General features: G+C 34.9%; 1 protein-coding gene across 1 annotated transcript in view; it reads left to right on the forward strand.

Annotated features, from left to right (window-relative positions):
* The first annotated feature begins 1,091 nt into the window (after window positions 1-1,091).
* The window catches only part of LOC121294859 (phospholipid-transporting ATPase ABCA1-like), a 48,421-nt gene continuing 27,630 nt past the window's right edge, over window positions 1,092-21,882 (forward strand). The window contains exons 1-10 of the mRNA XM_041219006.1: window positions 1,092-1,221; window positions 5,105-5,212; window positions 6,271-6,364; window positions 7,681-7,822; window positions 9,234-9,352; window positions 14,508-14,629; window positions 14,961-15,152; window positions 16,547-16,636; window positions 19,365-19,599; window positions 20,118-20,257. Of these exons, the coding sequence (XP_041074940.1) occupies window positions 5,147-5,212; window positions 6,271-6,364; window positions 7,681-7,822; window positions 9,234-9,352; window positions 14,508-14,629; window positions 14,961-15,152; window positions 16,547-16,636; window positions 19,365-19,599; window positions 20,118-20,257 (1,200 nt within the window). The 5' untranslated portion in view covers window positions 1,092-1,221; window positions 5,105-5,146. The remainder of the gene's footprint in view (window positions 1,222-5,104; window positions 5,213-6,270; window positions 6,365-7,680; window positions 7,823-9,233; window positions 9,353-14,507; window positions 14,630-14,960; window positions 15,153-16,546; window positions 16,637-19,364; window positions 19,600-20,117; window positions 20,258-21,882) is intronic.

Consider the following 21,882-nt stretch of genomic DNA (forward strand, 5'->3'; position numbering starts at 1 on the left):
GGCTTCGGTATCACAATTATCAAAGTAAATCACTTTTAGCAATGATGTGAAATGTTTCCAGTGAATCAGCACACCCCGGCTAACAAAAGTAACCCAATCTGATATATTCCAGTATTATATTTTCGATTTCTGGTGGTATGAAACGATCAATGCTGATGCTATATCAGAAGTAATGTGACTAACAACAGGAACCATTTTGATGACGTTGGAATTCAACAGCGTTTCCTGAGTCATACATGGAGCTGCTACTCAAAGCCTTTTATTTTCTTCATGCATACAAAGCTACACAGATAAACACCTTCAGTCAAATAGTTCATTTGAGCTTTTAAATGTACAATATTGTATATTAATACTGTAGCTTGTAAATTGCAATGACCCTAAAAAGCAAAGTTAAATTGGGTTTCTCATGATATTGGATATTTTGTTGTGTATATTGTATGCAACTGTAGCAGAGTAAATGAATGCAGCCTTATTTCTGTGTTGAAATACATAAGAATACACCATTTTGTTTTCCCAATTCCCTGCATTATTATTTGCTGTTAATTGATTTAATTGCCTACCATTTCTATCACTCCTGTGTCCACCACTGGGGAGAGGACAGCCCAGTCTTAATGTCCAACAAAACCCTTGTGGCCTCTCTAGTTCCACAAAGATCCAAGTTGAGACCAACAAACTCTTGTCACTTGGGACCTAAACCGGATTGGAACAAGGTGTTCCAGAAGTGAAAGGCTGCTTCATTAGCCAATGGTGCCTTGTGTTATTAAGAACGTGCGCAACACCTTTCAATCGTGGCTCATGAAAATGATAAACCACAGCTGGTGCAGGCCACATGAAACATTATTTTTAACCTCACCAAGGTGCAATACTAGTTTCAAAGATATCTTTAGATATTGATAAAATGGCGTTACTTTTCATGTACAGACGAAACAAGACAAAGCCTGTAGCCCTTTTAAGATAGCTGTTTTCTTTCTGCACGTGCTTCCTTTGAAATCAGCGAGCTGCACAAACACAGCATAGACGTGGACAGTTTTGACCGAAAGTAACCCTGTCTCTACAGCGCTCTATAGTCTCCGCTATAAAAGCTGCTTGAGGTTAAGAACAACGCTGTTGCACAGAGTAAAGAGATCAGTACGTTGGGTAGAACAAGGTTTTACGAATATTCGTTTCTTTAAGGGATTGACATTTATATGTAAAGCCTAAAAATTAAGGCTGTAGGAAAAGGTAAGTGTGGGTCATTATTTCGGTTTTCGTGAAGTCTTTGTTGACTCTGGTTATAGTAAAGAAAGTAATAATCGAACTTCGTAATACAAAGGATTGCATAATGTTTTGCACTCATTTTTTAATAAATCACTATTTTTGACATATGCAGGATATGTGTGCTTGTTTTGACAATAAATATATAACAAAGCTGCATGTGTATGTTTGCTATATGTGATTTTTATCCAAAAACAATACTGTGGAATTAAATTAACCGTGTCTCTGAAGTATTTGAAGCAATAATATTTTGTACTTTTTAGTGTGTTTATTATGTCTTTCGTGTATATGTGTGTGTGTATGTGTGTGTGTCCTGCATTCAATATCTCAATGTAAAGCATACTTTTTCGTTTAAAAAATGATGCTTTTTCGCTTATCAGTTTGTTATGTAGGTGATTAGTATTATACAGCCTGTGTGGGTTTTGCCGTTATTGAACATAGCATAGTGTGTTGAAATGACCGACAGTAACCTTTCTTCGTCCGTAATAAAAACCTATTGTGCTGGAAGACATAAGAATGGAGAACAATAACAATAATCCCAGCAAACAAATACAATAAAGATTTTGAAGGAAAATGTTACTTTTAGATTTTTTTTTTTTTTTTTTTGCCAAATACAAAAAAAAAAAAAAAAAAAAAAAGTTTTGAAAAGGGAATACCATTCTCAGGCTCCACAATTCAACCAATGTACATTATCTATGTTGATGACAAAATTATGTTATCATTATATGAATGTTTTATTTTTATATGTACAATAAAAATAAAACAAAGTACCCGTAACCTATTATTCTTATGATTTTTACCATCGAGGATTGACATCAACAATAATTAAAATACAATGAGTTAACAGATGGTGTTTTAACAATGTAGCATATCTGCATGTTACATTTACATTAGAAATGCTGTGTAAAATTAAACAGAACAAGAAAACGCCAGTAATTCTTAATTTTCTCGCTAGGGGTCGTTGTCCACAGATTGTTATAGCATTTTCTTATCAATTGATTTAATTGAATCAAACAGATTCGACCATCTTTGTGTTTCGTCATAGTTTATAATGCTTAGTTTTTTCCATAATATTAGGCGTCAGCTGTATTTGATTTATTTAAATAACGTTAATTATGTTTTTTTTTTTTTTATTATAATTTGTTGGAAGTCACTTTAGTGAAGAAATTTAAATAACTTTTATTATATAAACAATTCCATGTCAATTTTCTGAAAATCTGCATGATTTAAAATAAATAAATAAATAAATATTATATAATTATATTATTATAATCACTGGTAATTTGCCCGAAACCTCTTTACCATAAACTATGAATATCTCTGTGCCGCTCCGGGAGAACAAATAAAAATCAATGACAATAAATGTCCAAATAAATGTGCATTCCATTAACATTTATCATGACACCCTCTATAAGATTACCAGAATTACAGATTGATTTGTAATTTGGCTCCGCACCTAAACCGGTATAGTGTTATTTTCAGGTACACGGGTAAAAAAGTGGTACACAGCTGACTCCTTGCTCGCGCACTCCTAAACAACTAATAAACAATTTACGCTAGAAAGCACAGAAGTTCCCATTCAAATCTGGTACGCTATGCTGTTTTCAGTTTTTTTTTAATTGGATTTATCATATTTTTCCACCATTATGAAAATAGTATGTGAATAAATCTTCTTCGTGAATTTTATTTTTATTTTTTTAGAGAGAGAGTGTCAGTTTTCCAGTTTAAGTTTGCAAAAAATATGTATAATTAATGGTAAATGTACCTCTGTTTGAAAACGCAACACATTGCAATTGATTGCACCTGTACCAAAATCTCACAGCGTACCACACTTTCAATGTGCCAGCGTACCACTTTTTAACATTACACAGGTCCTTAATTGCTGACTCAGACTTATTTGCTCAGTTTAGTTTATTATTGCTGCTATTAAGTTTTTTTTAAATAATTTAATTATCATTTAAATGTACTATAAACTTTACCTTTTATATAACTTAAAAAAAACACCTAGGAGGTGAAATACTGAAGAGTTTAATAAGGTATTACACATTTATGATTCGGTTTAACAGTGATAGCAATTTACCTGTCAGGCTAAGAACAAATGTCATAATAATATTACACATAAACTAATGGAAAAATAGAACATCACTATTGGGAAAAGACTTCTCATCATTAATTTACAGCAGTTTCAAGTAAATTTAAGATAGTTACCAAAACTTAACAACCCTAACATAAAACTACACAGAGACACTGAACCATTTACAGAAGGGTTCTGCTCTCCAGTTTGATTTGGACTGTGAAACATTCTGAAGTATTGATTGCTGATGGAAGCATAATACAGGCTAGCTACAGGATATTAATATCATTCATTTCATCCACAATGTCTAAATAGTTTTTTTTTTTTTTTTGGGAAACTTGTAAAATAATTATTGTTGCAAGTTATTTGTAATCTTCCCCCCTGATAACAGAACCAGGTCACATATTTCATGTAAGCTGTAAATGACTGAGTTCTGTATTTAGTCTGTGCGTTTTGGAAAGGGCAACATTTTAATAGATTTTTGAGAACATGTTGGGGAGTCCAAATAATTTTAGAGGCTTATTATGTTTTTTGTCTTGGTGATCTACTAATAACTATTGCTAGTGTGAGTTAAAACCCAGTTTGTTTTGTTTTTATTATCAAAAATGTAAGGCAGGATTTTTATTTCTTATAGGAAGTAACAAAACACTGCTGTTCTCTGCCAGTTTTTGCCATTTCGTACTGCTTTAGTTACAAATTCAACCACAATTTTAAGGAACATCCACGTTTAAGTAGCAGAAAAGGACATATCATTTGGCAATAAGAGTCAATTAACAGTAGCACAGATTGTCAACTGTCCTAACATCTTGCTGAAGAGTTTCAAAAGTAAGATGCGTGTTGCAAGTTCACTCCAGCTTGCAAATGGTTGTCCTGTATATTTATGGTTTGATCAAAATGGAAATTTAGGGTATACAACATTTGAGTGTGTATTTGATTTCACTTGTCAAAAGTTTCACAGTTACGGCTTATGTTTCCACCAAAGTTCTTGGCTTGGATTTCTCAAATGTTCTCAGTGTTTAACTGAGGATACATAGGCCCTCAGATCTATCGCTTTGTGTTTGCAGTTTAAAAAAAACACAAATGAATATAGCAATAACTGTGTTGCATTTTCTATTGCAATAAGAAGCACACAGTGAAGCGTTAACTACAAAAGAACTGCAATGTAGTTTTGCAAAATAAAAATTTGTATGCATTAATGTAGTCAAATGCTATAGAAAAGTACAATTGAGGTTAAAATACACCGTCATAGGATTTTTCTATAAGACTGTAAAAGCTAGTAGACATTTTTTTTTTACTTAACATTTAACCAAATATGTACAGTATCAAGCTCTTGCATTCGTGTTATCATGTACAGTTGACATATTGAATACTGTTGACCACATCTAGTAAATCCTCTCACTTTCTCATTCATATTTCAGTATTTAGCAGTGGTGAAAGACTAAGTAGCATCAAATCCCATTCAAATAATTTTTTATTGTGGTCTTATGTTTTTATGATGTTTCCAATCATTCGAAGTGGTTCTTATTGCAATTACTCCAATATTATGTTAAATTACATTCTGGAAATAAGTAAAGATAGTGTTTCAAGTGACCTCTTAAAGGCATCAGTTAAATTAGTCATAAATTTGTCTATTTTGACAATTTTCCAAGATTTTCAATTAGTGTTTTGATTTCATATGCACAATCAATCAAAACTACAAAAGCAATGTTTTTTTTTCTAATAAATTTGCATGGTACTGGAAAAAGCATTTTATTTTATTCCTGTATTTTATTTCAGTTGGTGAGTATCCCTGCTGCACGGTGGAGCTGCTGAAGAAAGATGTCTGCCTTCACTCAGCTGGGACTGCTGCTATGGAAAAACTTTGTGTATAGAAGAAGGCAAACAGTAAGGCATTTTCAGTGTGTCCATTTTAGATTTCTTTTGTCAGCTGTTATATTAGTGAACCTGTTGAATAAAGAAAAAAAAAAGTATCTTGAGGTGCTTGAGCAGAGCTGGATTGTTTGTCTTACGTATTTAACCAGGGAATCACAACCTAAACTTTTTTTTTCACCCTTTCCCTTATAAAATACATTTTATTCTCATTCCATCTGTAGTAAATTGGACAGCTACACCTACTGCACTTGGTGTTACAATGTCTTATGTAGAAAAAAGGGCATTCATTTCATGGTTGTAATATGATTTATATAATGTATTATTATGAATGCAGTTCATGCCCCTGTTTGAACTTTAAAAGATAGCGACTGGTTAAGGTTCAAAGCCAGTGTGTTATCTGTCACGGTCTGCTTTTTGCATTTTAAGGTTTCAAAGGCTAAACTGTAAGTAACTTACTTGAAGTGCCATAGCATTGAACGAGCAATAATTACAGCAACTGTAGTATTGGTGTGTAATGCACAAATCATGAGTGAATTATAAATGTGTAATATGTCAACAGTGAAACAGTGTAGCATCAATCAAATGATTTTATTCAAAATAACTTTTTTAAATAGCTAATGAGTGATGTGAATAGGGCCCAGTGACTTGCATTTATTCTGTTTGATAATGAAACATGTGAATCTGATGTTTTGTACCATGTACTTCGTGTTATTAAAGTGAAATGCATTTTTGAGTCGGCATGGCGATTATTAATTTATTTAGAAAGTTGCCGTGTAATAATCCTGAATGTTTAAAACAGATTGTTATGTTATCCGGGGTGGAACACAGCACAAGAATGCATGGACATAAATAGAACAGAGAGTTACTATTGATTAACTGCTTTAAAGCCTCCCTTGAAATTCAGATTTAGGCTTTGACTGCAGTCCAGACCGCTGCTAGAATCATCTTTTGAAGTGTGCAGTGAATGCCATGTACTAATTATAGGTGTTTGAGAAAGAGCATGGCAAGAAATGCTTTCGTCCTTTTAAAGTGTTTATCATCTCCTTTTTTTTTTTTTTTTTTTTTTTTAGCTTCAGCTGCTTATTGAGATAGCATGGCCACTGTTTCTGTTCTTCATATTGATCTCAGTGAGGATGTCATATCCCCCATATGAACAACATGAGTGTAAGTATCAGCAGCTTCCTATTGCTTTACTTTTAACATAAGTTCAGTAAAAACCTCTATGATGCAAACTCCCCCGGTATCTGAACAACCTCTTGGTAACCTGTCTTATCATGTGCACTGTGCTTCTGCCTTGTTGGCATAGAAAACATGCTAGTCAGCCCTCAATCTGAGGTATTTATTGTAGTTCAGTACTGTATGTAATTTGTTTAAAGGTACATTTGTTGTTCTATATATCTTTTAGGTTTATAGATTGAGAAAGACATTTCACAGTTGTAGTTCGATTATCAAAACAATTTGATTATCTGAACAAAACCTACTCCCAATTAGTTCTGATAAGAGGTTGTGCTTATTGATCTATCAATATTGTGAGATTCCTATTTTGGCTTAAAGGGTGACATTGTGGCAAGCAAATTATAAGGGCAGGAGAAGGTTGGGGCTTCACTGCTGCAGACTTCCATTCAGAGATCGAATTTCTGAGAAAAGTCTGTAGGCCAGAATGTTGTAAACACCAGATCATTTGTTTTAGTATAAAATTACATTATAACACTGCATTAAAAAAAAAAAGATTACCTTTTAGTGAGTTATACCATATCAATAGGTTTATTTTACTTCATAATATGCATAATATAGGAGAACACACTCACAAATACATTTTGATACACTGTTTGGGTAGACTAGTAGTAAAAAAAAAAAGATGAATTATACATTTAAAAAAAACATAAACCTTTATTTTTCCATGAGGCGGGTGGCGTCAATCCATTTACATGTGAAAGTGATTATAGATTGCAGAAATAGAAAGCAAGTATTGCTTGTGGTTTTACTTTTACCTCTGCCCAGCACCCCACCCTCACCACAACAAACACAGACTCATAACCATGTTAGTGTATATTGTGGCTATCTATCCTGATACCAGTTATTTAGAACTGCATATCAAATAAGAAAGCAACCCTAAATTACTGAGTTGAAAAATCTTTGGCCATACCAGATAAAACAGCTTTTATAAACTAATTGCCTCCCTTATCTATTTTCATCAGCTAGTTTGCTTAAAGAAAGTGCAACCCTTTATGCAGGAGAAGTTGTATTAGACGCAGCTCATTACATTGTATTGCCTTGAACCCTGAAGCCTGACAGAATGAACTAAAGTACGTTTATCATGATGGGGCTTTTCTTGTTTAAAACCTAAAGCAGTGATGAAATTCTTTGAATGTTTCTTGCACAGTGCTCTAAACAGCCTTTCCGCATTTAACTAAAAATACTGCCTTTCACTTCTCTTCACTATAGTAATTGTAAATAATAGAGTTCTTTGTGTTTTGCAGGTCACTTTCCTAACAAGGCCTTGCCTTCAGCGGGGACTTTGCCATGGGTTCAGGGTATCATCTGCAATGCTAACAATCCATGCTTTCGTTACCCAACACCAGGTGAATCGCCAGGAGTTGTAGGAAACTTCAATGAATCAATGTAAGTCAAAGTTTGAATGTGGTTGAAAACTCATAGAAGTCGGTTACCAAAGACCCAACAATATAGTAAAAATTTTACAAATAATAAAAAGAAAACTGTACCCTCTTTCTTTTTGTGGCACATTTCTGTTTGTTGTACTCTCTTTTGCCACTTTGTGGTTACTGCACAGCCAGAGCAATGACATTAGTGGAATACCACTGCTATTACAATAGAATGACATTAGAGGAATGCCACTGCTATTACAATAGAATGACATTAGAGGAATACCACTGCTATTACAATAGAATGACATTAGAGGAATACCACTGCTATTACAATAGAATGACATTAGAGGAATACCACTGCTATTACAATAGAATGACATTAGAGGAATACCACTGCTATTACAATAGAATGATATTAGAGGAATACCACTGCTATTACAATAGAATGACATTAGAGGAATACTGCTGCTATTACAATAGAATGACATTAGAGGAATACCACTGCTATTACAATAGAATGACATTAGAGGAATACCACTGCTATTACAATAGAATGACATTAGAGGAATACCACTGCTATTACAATGGAATGAATGAGTACACATACCATTATGTTAGTGCTATAGTACCAGGACCACTATGCAACACTGGTTCCAAATGCATGGTGTTTCTTGACTTTTCATGGTGACACTAGGTTTCATGGTTAAAATGTTTTTGTTGTTTTTTTCTTGGTAAATACAGATTTATGGAATCAGTCCACATTCTGCACTATTTGAAGAGACAAGATTGAAAGTGACCTTCTTTAACATCACTTGAGCAGTGTGTCAGTAACTGCTGTTATGTACAGATATAAGAACATCAGCACAAAAGAAAGTTGACAAACAAGAGGAGGCCATTTGGCCCATCTTGCTTGTTTGGTTGTTAGTAGCTTATTGTTTCCAGGACCTCATCAAGCAGCTTCTTGAAGGATCCCAGGGTGTTAGCTTCAACAACATTACTAAGGAGTTGGTTCCAGACTCCCACAATTCTCTATGTGGCCTGGATCTGATTTACATTGCTATTGCCAAATTAATGCATACAACCTTGCAATCTAGTTCTTCCAATCTTCCCAAATATGCCCACTGTACCACATTCATCAGTTTATTTTCTACACATTTTGTCTCATTACAACAATGCAGCATTACTCCATTTACCTAAGCCTGTACCTGAACTGCTACAGCGTGGTTAGATAATGCATTATGTCCTCTTATATTCTCTGTTGCGATGGAAACAAAATCCTACTGGTGTCCTGGTAGGTTTTGGGCTGATAGTTCATTAATGCTCAAAACCAACTCAAGACATACGTTATTGTGTAATAATAGATTCTGACTCCTACATTATTCGAATTTGTCACATATGTTTGTATCATTTATTTATTTTCCCCACAGCATCTCACGCCTTTTTTCTGATGCAAAGAAGATCCTACTGTACAGTCAGAATGACAAAAGCCTTGGTGGATTCCGAAGTCTTATTAAAGCACTGAAGCACATGCAGAACACAAGCTCAGGTAACTGCAGTGCTCAATAGTAAAAGTAATGAAAACTAAGTCCAGTAGACAAAGCACAGGGAAAAACAGCTGTAAAGTTAGTTGTCACAGAATGCTTAGGAATATGTGCTTAACCAGGCTGTTTGCTGCAAGTTTGCAGAGTTCAAATTTAACATTTTGACTTTCAGCTAAAGGCACAAAAGGCTAGACTGTGAAAGAGTTTGGTATGCAAACAGTAACACAGCATGCAGTTAGTGAAAGGGAAAACAACAAATTTTTTTGCATGCTGCTTATTGTGTGTCTTTTGAATAGTTCCACTATTCTTTGCTGTTTGACTTGGAACCTCAGTTATCAGGCAGACACAGGTCACAGAAGCTTGTTCAGGGAATTTTTAGAACAGGGACAAATTACAGGAAAACATTCAGGCACACCCATTAGTGAGCATAACAGGATACTGCAGTTGACTGCCGGCTTATTTGGGTTGTATTAGGATTTTAGGTCCAAGTTAAGGTTGCAGGAATGTTATTGTCATGTCTACTGTCTAATGTCTACTCTTTACATTGTCATTTTCCTATTTTATTTATTTTATGGTTATCTTTATGAGACTGTGAACAAGTTGAGTACAGTACAACATTTAACGTATATAGGTATTATCACAGACCCTGTCAGACCCAAATTTCAGTATAGTTTTGAATTGATAAAATGATACTTAAACATGTATACCGGTATTTACAATATAAAACTGAAAGAGTACTAAATCTCAACGGAGCAGCAGAGAAAGATATAGGCCTATGCATATTTTATCTGCACAACTAATTGAGGGTTTTGCAATATAGCCTCGGCATATATAAATATTCTGTATGTGTGTCTGGCCGCTTGAGGAGTCTGCTTCACTGTAGGAAGGAGGGTAGTTTGGTTTCCACTTTGCCCTTGTCACATGCATCCTTTAGACAGACATTTATTTAAATAAAGGGACCTGATCAAATTATATATTTATCTTGATAAAATATTAAAAAAACAAAACAGGATGACTGTTTAACAGGTTAATATACCATTTCTGCCTAGGGCTGGGTATTGCCTTTAACATGCTGAATAGACAGTGTTGTTTTCAAGGAACCCAAGTTGAATTGTCAAGTTTTTGCACCTTTCAGCTTGTACTATATTATATCAGAATGGCCGAAAGTTTTGCATCACCCTATAGAGTTAACTAATTTTGCGTCATAAAGTCGAATGAAACCTGCTGAATAATGTTAAGTTAACATATTGAGTTAAGTACCGCTTAGTAGTAGTGGTTTCATATACTTAACGAGAAACTGACAACATTTTTAAAAAATGACATTTCGAAATCTAACTTGAAATACTGTACTACTGTTATGGCTTCCAGTAGACTTTTGCTAGATTAACCATTTCCAGCCATACCTTCAAATGCACCCTTCAAATGATCCATTTTTTAAGGTTGCCTTTTTTTTTTTTTTCTCTGATCCCCAATTTGGTTATGCCCAATCATTGCATTTTACTGAACTGTAGAATCCCGGGACAGATCGTACCAATTTTAATATTATATTATGATTTATTGTAAAGTCTGGTGTTACCTTGAGGTGAATACCCCAGAAGTGCTGTATCAATTGTAGCGTGTAACTCTGAATTGGTTGATTCACATAGGAGTTAAAAGACACAGGACGCCTGAGTTTGACATTTTACCGAAGGCCCCAATGTTCAGTGAAAATTTGAGCACCTTATCTGGGATAAACAGAAATGGATGGTTCACATGGGACTATATTTCAGAGACGACGTAAAAATTCTGAAACCACCTGTTCATGTGGTGATTTTTAGTCCCATGTGAATCAGGCTTTTGTGTAAGTTTAGGGTTGAAGTCTGACATTGTAACAACAGCACTTGTTAAAGCAGTCTGCTAAACCTCAAAGTCCACGTCCTTGCTTTCCAATCTGACTAAAACAAACTACTGCAAACACTGTGATACTGCAGATTTGTGAAATTGTCTTATTTTGACATACCTTTTGGTATCAGGATGATAGGAATACAGATTGGTAAACCATAGCAGGGCTGTGATACAGTGATTAAACTTGGCTTTAGAACATAATATTGACAGTATTCCAATCGCAGCATTAATGAACGCGTATTTGTCACATATAACATGTACATATATTTACACGATACTGATGAATTTACAGTTGTGGGGGTGGAACATATGTTTTTGACATTGATTTGTTACAGTGATTATTAATGATAATGTTTTTCAAAGATACTGGCAAATCAAAAATCAGAAGAAAGTTCCATCTGTCAACTACCATAAAGTGCTAAATGTAACTTCCTAGTTGACAATTTATAAAAACAGTATAATAGATTGAGTTTGTGTTCTGCTAATCTATGCTGAGGTACACTACAAGAAGGAAGAGCAAGCTTATGAAGTGGAGAAGTGAAAATTAAAAAAAAAAAAACTTCATATGAATCACAGCTGATGTGCTGATGTCACAGCGGGCACGTACTATCTCATTACTCTCATTACGTTATCTTTGCCGTGTCCCATGTTGCCCATATCACAGCATTTTTAAATATAATGCTGATTCTTTAACAATTTAATCGCACATAATGGGGGTCTACTTAAATCGCAGTAAATGTATGTATTTTTCGCGTGAGGGTTATGGAACAAAAAATTAGGATTTCACAGACATTTCGCGGACCTGTTTAAACATGAAATAAACCTAAGTAGACAATATTTCAGAGCAAAATAAAAGCCTAAAAGCAGTGGTACTTGCTTCCTTACTAAAACAGAGTGCTGTCATTTGTTAAAGGCAAGCATGCAACATCCCCCTGCAGTTGCTGCCGACATTCTCTGTCTGGTGTGGACTTGCCCATACATTGAGACTGCACGCCTGCATCCACTGAATTGGTTGGAAGTGTAAGGCAAAGCTTTGCCAATTTATACAGATGTGTACATTGATTAGAAACAGTCTAAAAACTTGGTTACCCAAGGGCATCTGGCATACTTTAATGAAGGCAATATATGCAGCACGTTCATTGTCATGTTATTTGTCCCATCCAGGAATTTATTTTATCAGTACCAAGTCAAAGAAAACGTGCCTATTCCGGTCTAAAGTTCTAACTGCATTTAAAAAGTAAGCAGCAGGTTATCTGAAGCGAGGTGGCTATGCTGGATCGTATCTCTATGCTGATTTAACTTGGCTACAACTGACAGGAATACTTTTTGTCTGGGCTGACTTTCCAGTTTGTTTTCTGAAAGCTGTTTATTTTACGTTCTGCCCAGCAGCCTCTGTAGTAGCCTTTCGTTTAATGTGTGATTCTGATGCTAAAGAGCGATCAATCGTATTTTCTCCAAAGACACTTACAAGATGTGCAAAACAATTACCTCCATTTGCATGTATAGTTTCTTTGGGGAATATCTTGAAATATACTTTGCTTTTTTTTTTGCTTTGTTGTTCATTTCTGGTATTTTACATCCAATGCTGAAAACTAGATTTAGCAAGTTAAATCAAAACAATGCAGCACTGGCTTTGTCCAACCTCCTACAGTACAGTACAGGTCACAGAAAAGCCAATACTGACGCACTGATTACGAACGTTAACCACTTTGCAGTATTTTTTTTTAAATGTGTCAAGGGCACACAGGAAGGCGAAGGAATAAAAAAAGAAAACTATCTACAGAAGGAAGATACGTAGTTTGCGTCACTTGCAGTGTGCAGTATTTCATTTAAACAAGGTTTCTTTTTTCTCTCCATACTTGTCCGGTATGCATTGGGTCCTAAAAGAGGTGAGTTTTGTGATAACCCCTCAATTTCCCGATTTCCACGAAATCGCGATTTTAGATAGACCTCTAGTCATAAATAAACTGGGCAACACATTTTTCAACATTTACTGTGGAGCGTTCACCAGGAGAGAAAAGAAAATTCTTTCTGAAGATTGCTGTGTATTGAGACGATACTCTCTCCTGCAATACTGTGCTCATTTCAACCAGAGCACAAGAATCGTTGCGGGACGGAATATGAACTGGACACACTGCAATGTTTGAAATAAAAATCTTTCTTGTGGTGAAAATTCACAAGTAAAAGTTGAAGGAAGTTTATTTACCTATGGTGTGTGAATAAAAAAAAAAAATACTATGGGAAATACCAGTATGTTGAAAAACAAATTGCTGTTATATTAACCACAAATACAGCAAAGGAAAGTCATTTTTTCTTGTAAACTCTGCAGGGGTTAGCTGCTGTATGTGTGCTATGACTGGAGGCATGGAAAACGGTTGTCACTTTCAGTAATCAGAGAGACTCTACAGATGCATAGCAGTACACTGAAACTATATACTTCAGTGTTTAAAGAGAGATTTGAGTACAGTAAATGGCTTCTGACTGTGAGTGCTATTGAGGTCTTTGGTATTTTGCATTCCAAGTCAAGACCATGTACACTATGTGTGTGTGATGGCTGTTGAGAAGAAGCTTAGCAGCCAGTCTGAAATGCAATCCTGCCAAAGTAGGCTGGAGAGCAGTGACCGATAGTAACCCGGGTGTACAAAGCCATGGTGTAGTGTTGCTTTTTCAATCAGGACTGTTAGCACGCCAGAATGTTCTGCCAAAGGCTGAACAAAAGACTCGCAGTGAATCTTATGATTAATTGCCTGGAATCCTCCAACATAGCATTCTCTGTAAATGTTACAGTGAAAGGAACTTCTTTCTACAACGAGAAGTCTTTGTTATGAGGATACATACAGATAATGCTGTCTGCATTGTCATATTATTGTATTTATCTGTTTATTATCCTATTATATGTGTCTTTAATATTGCTGTTTCTGCAGCTGTGGTCTTTAAATAATGTTTCATCATTTAGGCCATGCAGTAGTTTAATTTATTTGTATGATGTAACATGTAGTTGGCTCTTTTAATCATTTTAGCTAACTGTAAAGGAGTAGGTATTAATGATGGAAGTTATATCATAGCCTGATATGTCACTTTAAAAAGCCTATTTGCTCTATTGATTGTAATACACTTTTGAAAAGTGCTGCAGAAGTTATTGCATTGTAAGTTATTGTGTTGTATTATTCTTCACCCCTCAATAAATAGATCAAAATAAAAACTATTGGCACATATTCATTTCTGCTATTTTCTTTTTCATAGCACAGATACATATTTTCTTTTTATTTTCAATAGGATTTAAACTGAAAGATTTTCTCATTGAAAATGAGACCTTGTCAACATTTCTTCGGGAAAATGCTTCATTCCCGGAGTTTGCAGTGAAAGAAATATTGGATGCCGATGTAAACCTGGAAAAGGTAAAAGCAAAGTATTATTATTATTATTATTATTATTATTATTATTGCTACTAAATATGTGTGTGAACTGTGTAAGTGTAGAAGTACATAACATTCATTTTATCAAAAATATGTGGAAACACCCTAGTGGTATTTTCACAATAGGCCAGTGTTATCCTCTTTTCTCTTCCAATCAAAAGTGAAGGTTAGTTACACTTAGTATCTCTCTCTCTCTCTCTCTCTCTCTCTCTCTAAAATTTTATATATATATATATATATATATATATATATATATATATATATATAGACACACACACACAGCTCTCGTTTACTTATGTGTTGTATTTTTCAGGTGCTTACAAGAGGCTTTGGTGTGCGTCTGAAAGACCTCTGCAATGTAACAAAATTGGAAGACTTTGTCACCATATCTGATAGCAGAGTGTCTTCAGTCTCTGAACACATTATCTGCACATCATCTAAAGAATGGCTGAATCGCGCAGAAAGACTTTTTCTTTCAAACCTTGATTTTGTAAAACCCATACGGGTAAGTAAAGAGGACTACAAGAAGCTGACAGATAAAATTAGTTTACAATGTCCTTACAGAAAAGGGTGAATAATACTACAATAACATCCTAAAGAAACACATGAAATGCCAACAGAAACTCCGAGCTTTACCAGCAGTGGCAACCCAGCAGACTTGGGTATGAATATGGTATCATGTTACTAGTATATCAGTGACTTTATGATCCTCCTGTATTCAACACAGATTCAGTTGCTGTGCCATTGTGCATTAAGGTAATTGCTCATATTTAGACTTAAGCTTTCAAAAAAGCTTTCTTTATCTATTTCAGCTTACGTGTGCATAACATATGATAGATAGGCTTGCAGCTTTCTCCCAGTAATACTGTTTGGTTTTTTTGGTTGCTTCTTATCATTCATTTTTAACAAGTTTAAACACATCCTTGGGTCTCAGAATGTAGGAATTCCCCACTTGGGCTAGTTTGTTTTAACTAAATAACTACACTGAGATTGTGTTGCAAATAAAATGCTCCTCCTATTGTGTCACCCACTATAACTAAGAGGGTGTCCTTCAGTCAGAACTTTGTTGATGGCAGGGCTTTTTTCTCTGCAACGCTGTTGCACACTGTTGTCACAGTTGGAGTTATTAAAGAGTTGTAATGCATTAGCCATTTTAAAGAATTCTCAAAACCCTGAAGAAAACCACACAAAGAAGAGACTTTACAAGGTGTTTAAATGTTAACTTACTGTTATTTTAAGTTATACTGTTTAGTAATGTATGTATGATTTATTTTTGTAGTTCCCATTTAAAGCATTTAAAGACATTTACTAGCTATATATATATATATGTATATGTAGCAGAAATAACCAGAACGGATAGTGAATTTGATAGGATTTTATGATGTTTTGCTGTCAGTGTATTGAACATTGCTTTATGTAGGATACACCATCAAAATGAATTGAAACGCTTTAGTCAAAGCTTTATGCAACCAATTCCAAAGGCCACATAACAACTACAGTACATAAAATGAATGCCTCTTTTGTTTTCTGAAGTCATGTTGGTTCAAGGATAGATTTAATTTTTCTTTAAGAATGGAATTCTAGATTAACTTAGTAAGAAAAATAGTACAATGATCTGTCCTTCAAGGATGAAGTTTTGAAAGTTTTGTTAAAACACAGACATTGTTCATCTGGTGTTTTGACTAGTATTGGATTACCTTGACCTCCCACCCCAGAAGGTTCCACTTAGCATGTCTTTGTAAGCATTTTGCAGTTTAAAAACTACACTTTTCTACAACTACTACAGACATTTAAAGAATCGGGTTGTACATTTTTATATCTTCCATTTAGTAAGTGTTGATGCCCGACTTGTAAAGTTTCTTCTTTTGAATTGACATGCTTCTTTTCCACTTCTTGCAGAAAAAAGTGAAGTCAGACCCTCATTCCATCCAGCTGGTATCGGAAGCCACAGAAAACCTCTTGCAGAGTCTGGGATCCCTGGTAGTTGAGGTAAACCCACCCCCCCCAGCCCTTCCCCATTGGCCTACAAAATTAATAATTTATCACTAACCAAAGATGCTAATGCCGGTTACCACCATACTGCCTTAAAGATAAATATGACACTTTAACAAAAAAAACATATTTTCAAAAATCAACAAAATATATATGCAACATAAAAAGTGACCTAAGCTACTTAATTAGTAAATAACGAGATAACACTACCTTTTCAAACATAGATCAATTCGCCTGACGTCTTCTTTAAGTTTGTACAAAGTTAAATGCCAGCCTACCTGACCAGTATTACAATGTTAAAATAAATTATTCATTACAGTAGACTTCATTTCTGGACTCCATCTGTTAGGAAGTCCATTGGAAAGTGTTTATTTTGCTCCATCAAGTTGGAGTAACCTTCCTGCTGCAACAGCTGACCTTGCTTTAGTACAAAACTCACGCTGCATTACTTTTTTTCATTATGGTAATGTCTTACTTTACTGTGCTTACTTCTTTGGCTGAAGAGATGAGTGTAGGACATGGTAAACAGCTACGTCTGTGCCGATACTTGAAAGGCTGAAGTGGCTGAAGTAGCTTAGGAAAACCCATCTGGTGTTGGTGAAGCTTGAGCATGTTTAGGCTGTTCTGCATGCGGTGGATTTTGGACATGGAGTACTGTGTAATGCGTGTCCACAGTGGGAGATCACTGGCAATCCTCACTGGCATTGTTTCTTGGTTCCAGCAAGGGAATACAGAAAAGCACTGGGTCTTACACTTGGCTTGTTCGTGCTAAACCAGAGGACAATGAGTTTATAGCAGAAGTTGCCAGAAAAAACATTTCAAGCAGACTCTGGTCAGGAGTGCAACAAGTTCTGGTGGCTCTAGTCAGTTACTTAGTACATGAAAGTACAACCAATAAGGGCTGCACACAATAAACAAGAACTTGTATGTAGCTAGTGGTGGAAGGCTTATGTATGCAACTTAGAAAGATGTAAATGCATTGCATGTGCTCAACATGTTACCATGCACAGTATGTATCCGTCCATTTGTAAAAGTGACTTTATTTACATTGAGCAGCTGTTGACTAGACAGCACAGTCTTGAAAAGGGGATCTTTATGTCAAAGACCCCTGTGTTTTCCTTGCTCTGTTCGCCTGTCTAAAAATAAGCCTCACTGTGTGCTTCAGCAATGAACTAAAGTAACCTTTCAGTTACTGTGGGAGGGAGGGCACTTCAGGTTATTCCTCATCTCAGATGACTTTAACAAGCATTGTTACATCTTTTGTTGTTGAGACAAGACTGAAAAACACTGTTTAAAAAAAAAAAGAAAAGAAAAACCTCCTGATTCGGAACCCGTTGCATTAGAACAAATAATAAAATACAGTTTTAACAAAAAGCTTTAATAAAAAAAAGTAGGCTTGCATGAGAATGCGCCTGGGTGTCATGTTACAGTGGCTTCCTCTTACATCACTGCTGCTCTTGTCTAGTTTTAAACATAATTGATACCATGTGACAGTAAAATTGCTAATCCGCTGACTAATTCCCAGTGCTTAGCAATATGCATTTTTGGGCAACAGTTGCAGAAGGATCATTCTGAGGCACACCAGTATAAACAACATCCCTTATTTGTAACATGACCGATAGTAACTTTTTGTTCTAGCAGATGTTTTTCTATGCAAGCATAGATTGTGATGAGAATTAGTAGATCAGTTCACTGTGGGGCAGAGGCAGCTCAGTGTACGTACTTGCCTACTGTAAGATCTTGCACAATGCTAAGAGGAGGATTATAGTCATAGAAAGCATGGTTCCAGAATTCATTAAAATCTGTGAGCAGGTCAAGGAAATAGCTACTCATGTACCGAATAGTTACTCATTTCTCTCTTTAAATATGTGTTCACTAAAAAAATTCACTAAAGACAATCACTGTCATGTTTACTTTAAAAGGCAGATTCCTTGGTGTGTGTTTTTACTAGATTTTTCCTTGTTAGCTAGAAAACGTTGTTGACCAGTTTGTTTACAGTTTCTTTATTTACGTTCCCTAAAGGTAATTTCAACTGGGGATTACATTTTGTTTTCAAATGGTGTTTTTGTTTCTCTATTAATTTTACAGGAAAACCTACACGGCTAATATTTTCAGTGTTTACTTGTTATATATTTAGTTTTGTGGGAAAAGTTTTTTATGAAAATATGTGAAGTCATAGATTGTGAAACTGTAAAATAAGCACATGTTCTAATTGTCAGTGAGGAACTTATATACAACCTATTTATAATAATGCAGGGCAATATTCAAATAACTGCTTAAAATTTGGTGACAGATATCCATGTTCATATTCATTCCTGAAATATAATTTATAAATTTGACTATCAAGCAGATGTAATGCAAAGGAAAACAATGCATACATTAATTTTTTGCTTTAGTCATTTGATGGAGTATTTGGTTTATTTTACTCATGCTGCATTTATTTACTGTGACATGGTACTAATTATACATTTCCCAGCTCATTTAAATGAAAGAATATTAGAGTATTCTTTTGAATTTTGAACAAACATCCATACATGAAAAGTAATGTATTTAGGAAAAAAAAGTACATATGTGAATTTGACACAGTTTGGCACAGGAATGACGGAAGGTCTGCAGTCTCCAAACACATAGCGTTTAGGAGAACAGTTTGTGGGGTTTCCAACCATTATTATTGCTTCCATCTCATTAGCAGACCCTTACTGTTTTACTGTCGGTCTCTTTGTAGCTGTCCAGCATGAAGAGCTGGAATGACATGAGAAATGAGATCCTATTCCTGACCGAGAACGCCAGTGGATCTCCAAGCCAGATGTACCAGGCTGTGTCCAGGATTGTCTGCGGTCACCCAGAAGGAGGCGGACTCAAGATCAAGTCAATGAACTGGTACGAGGACAACAACTACAAAGCACTGTTTGGGGGAAACAGCACAGAAGATGAGACTTCTTTTTATGACAACTCAACCAGTAAGTACAGTATCCAATGCACTCTGTATTTAAATGTATTAAGACATAACGTCACAATATTATATTAGAATGTATTTGATTATCTTACTAGTTTTGAACAGAGTTCTCTTTTCTAGACCTGAATACAGGTCTGCAGTGTTCAAAGATTTGGATTCGAATACCTGCTGCACAGGGAGCGAATGTATAGTGCTGTGTTAAGATGAATTGATTTCCCAGTCTGAAAAACTAAACAACCTAGTTCATTGTGACTGTAACTGGTTTTCAGCAGTGAAGTGCCTAATAAATGAATCCATCCAATGAGGGACAGCCCATTTAACCATAACAGAATGCAGGTTTTTCCAGCCCCCTCTACCTTATCCACAACTTCAAATGCACAATCAGTGCTAAAGTAGAGACTAAGTCAAGCAAACATTTCAGTGTTATACTGATGAATGCATGTGTTAGCCCCTGTACCTCACATTTAGAGACAACAGAAGAAACATAACTGTAACCCGATTTTATAAATTGTTTTCCTCTAGCTCCCTACTGCAATAATATGATGAACAATTTAGAATCCAGTCCAATATCTAGAATGATCTGGAGAGCACTGAAGCCTCTGCTCATTGGTAAAATTCTCTACACTCCAGATACTCCAGCCACACAAAGAATCATTCACGAGGTAATCGCAAATTACAGCTTTTGTGGGACTGCTTTTTTGGTAAAATGTACAGTATAAAACCAAGGCTATAGAAGTACTTTTAGTAGATTATACATTCAACCCTTCTAATGTTTGCCATTTAACATCTGTGGTTACACAACATAAAAAATATAACGGAACATTTTTTTACAACATTAATGTTTATTGATTTAGGTCTCAAAAATATTAATCTGGCGTTATATTTTTTATATGGTTTTTTTTATTATCAGAATATGAGCATGTATTTTTAAACATACATGTGTTTCTGGATATGATTCCACAAGTGCTCTGAAAGTGTATAGACCTGTTCACTTGCCATTTCACACATTTCTCTTGCTGTAAGACCTGTGAATGTGAAAGGTTGTTCATTGTCATTTCAAGGAGACTTGAGTACATGCTTACCTTCAGGGCTGATGCCTTCATTCTAACTGCCATCACATATATTAGAATCTGTAATTAAATAAATAAACTGGATGTTACTTTTAAAGCTGGAGAAAATACACATATCATAAGTACTATTACCAAATTATTACTATTAATATTTAGTATTAGTGGTGCATTATTATTTGTATTATTATTACTAGTAGTAGTTGTAACTACTACAAATAAAGTATTAGCACCAATAATAATAATGCTAATAATAATACATTGTTAGAAGAAACTGACTTCACTATCGCTATGCACTGGTTTCAACAGCAGAGCTATTTTCCTCACTTTCCTGATCACTACTATCTGGAGGAATACAGGCGGTTTGTTTACATCCATAAAACATAGAGGGTTTTATATCAGCCATCCTATTTGCTACCTACAAAGAGGAGATGGATTACTCATTTATATTAGATGTTGTAAGCCTTACAAGGCATATGTGTACAGTGTATGTTTAGAAATACATCTGTATTTACGCATATCTACTCAAATTTAGTAGCTATACAAAATATAGTATATACAATCAATATCTTAATCACCCAAATATTTAAAAATCCATAACATAAGGTTGTAGGACTTTTTTTATTTTTTAAAAAGCTTATCTTTCAGTTTTCCATGGGCACCACTCCACAACAGGAAGTCAAGCTGTTTAGTTGTTTCAAGTAGAGCACAGCGCTATCTGCTGGTTTGGTCTAACCTTTCATGTGTTTTTTACAACATACAACAATAGTTTTTAGATGCTTAAATAGTAAGATACAAGAGGACAATGTATGTTGTAAAAAAACGTTTTCAGTGAAAAAGTCAACATGATTTAGTGTTTATATATGTTTAGATTTTACTTTTGTAATTTTGTCAGTTTACATTTTTCGACACACAGCTTAATTACAGTGATTTACAATGCATCAGGATACTATCAATTATTAAATAACTTTTGTAAATAATGTGAAAAGGAATGTGAGATCCATAAGACTGGACATTTTCAGTTAAACATTAAATAAAATACTATATTGTTTGAGGTTTTTATATGTGTTTACTGTTTTAAAGGTTTAAACTTTTACTGCCTTATAAAACTGCACTTGAATTACTTGGTCACACAGTTACCGAGGATCACATTAGTAAGATGGGGGTTTTAAATGAACATTACATTTATAAATAAAAGCTTTTGAAGTTTCTGTGGGCCT

This window comes from Polyodon spathula, chromosome 2 (assembly GCF_017654505.1).
Source record: "Polyodon spathula isolate WHYD16114869_AA chromosome 2, ASM1765450v1, whole genome shotgun sequence".
NCBI classification, from domain to species: domain Eukaryota; kingdom Metazoa; phylum Chordata; class Actinopteri; order Acipenseriformes; family Polyodontidae; genus Polyodon; species Polyodon spathula.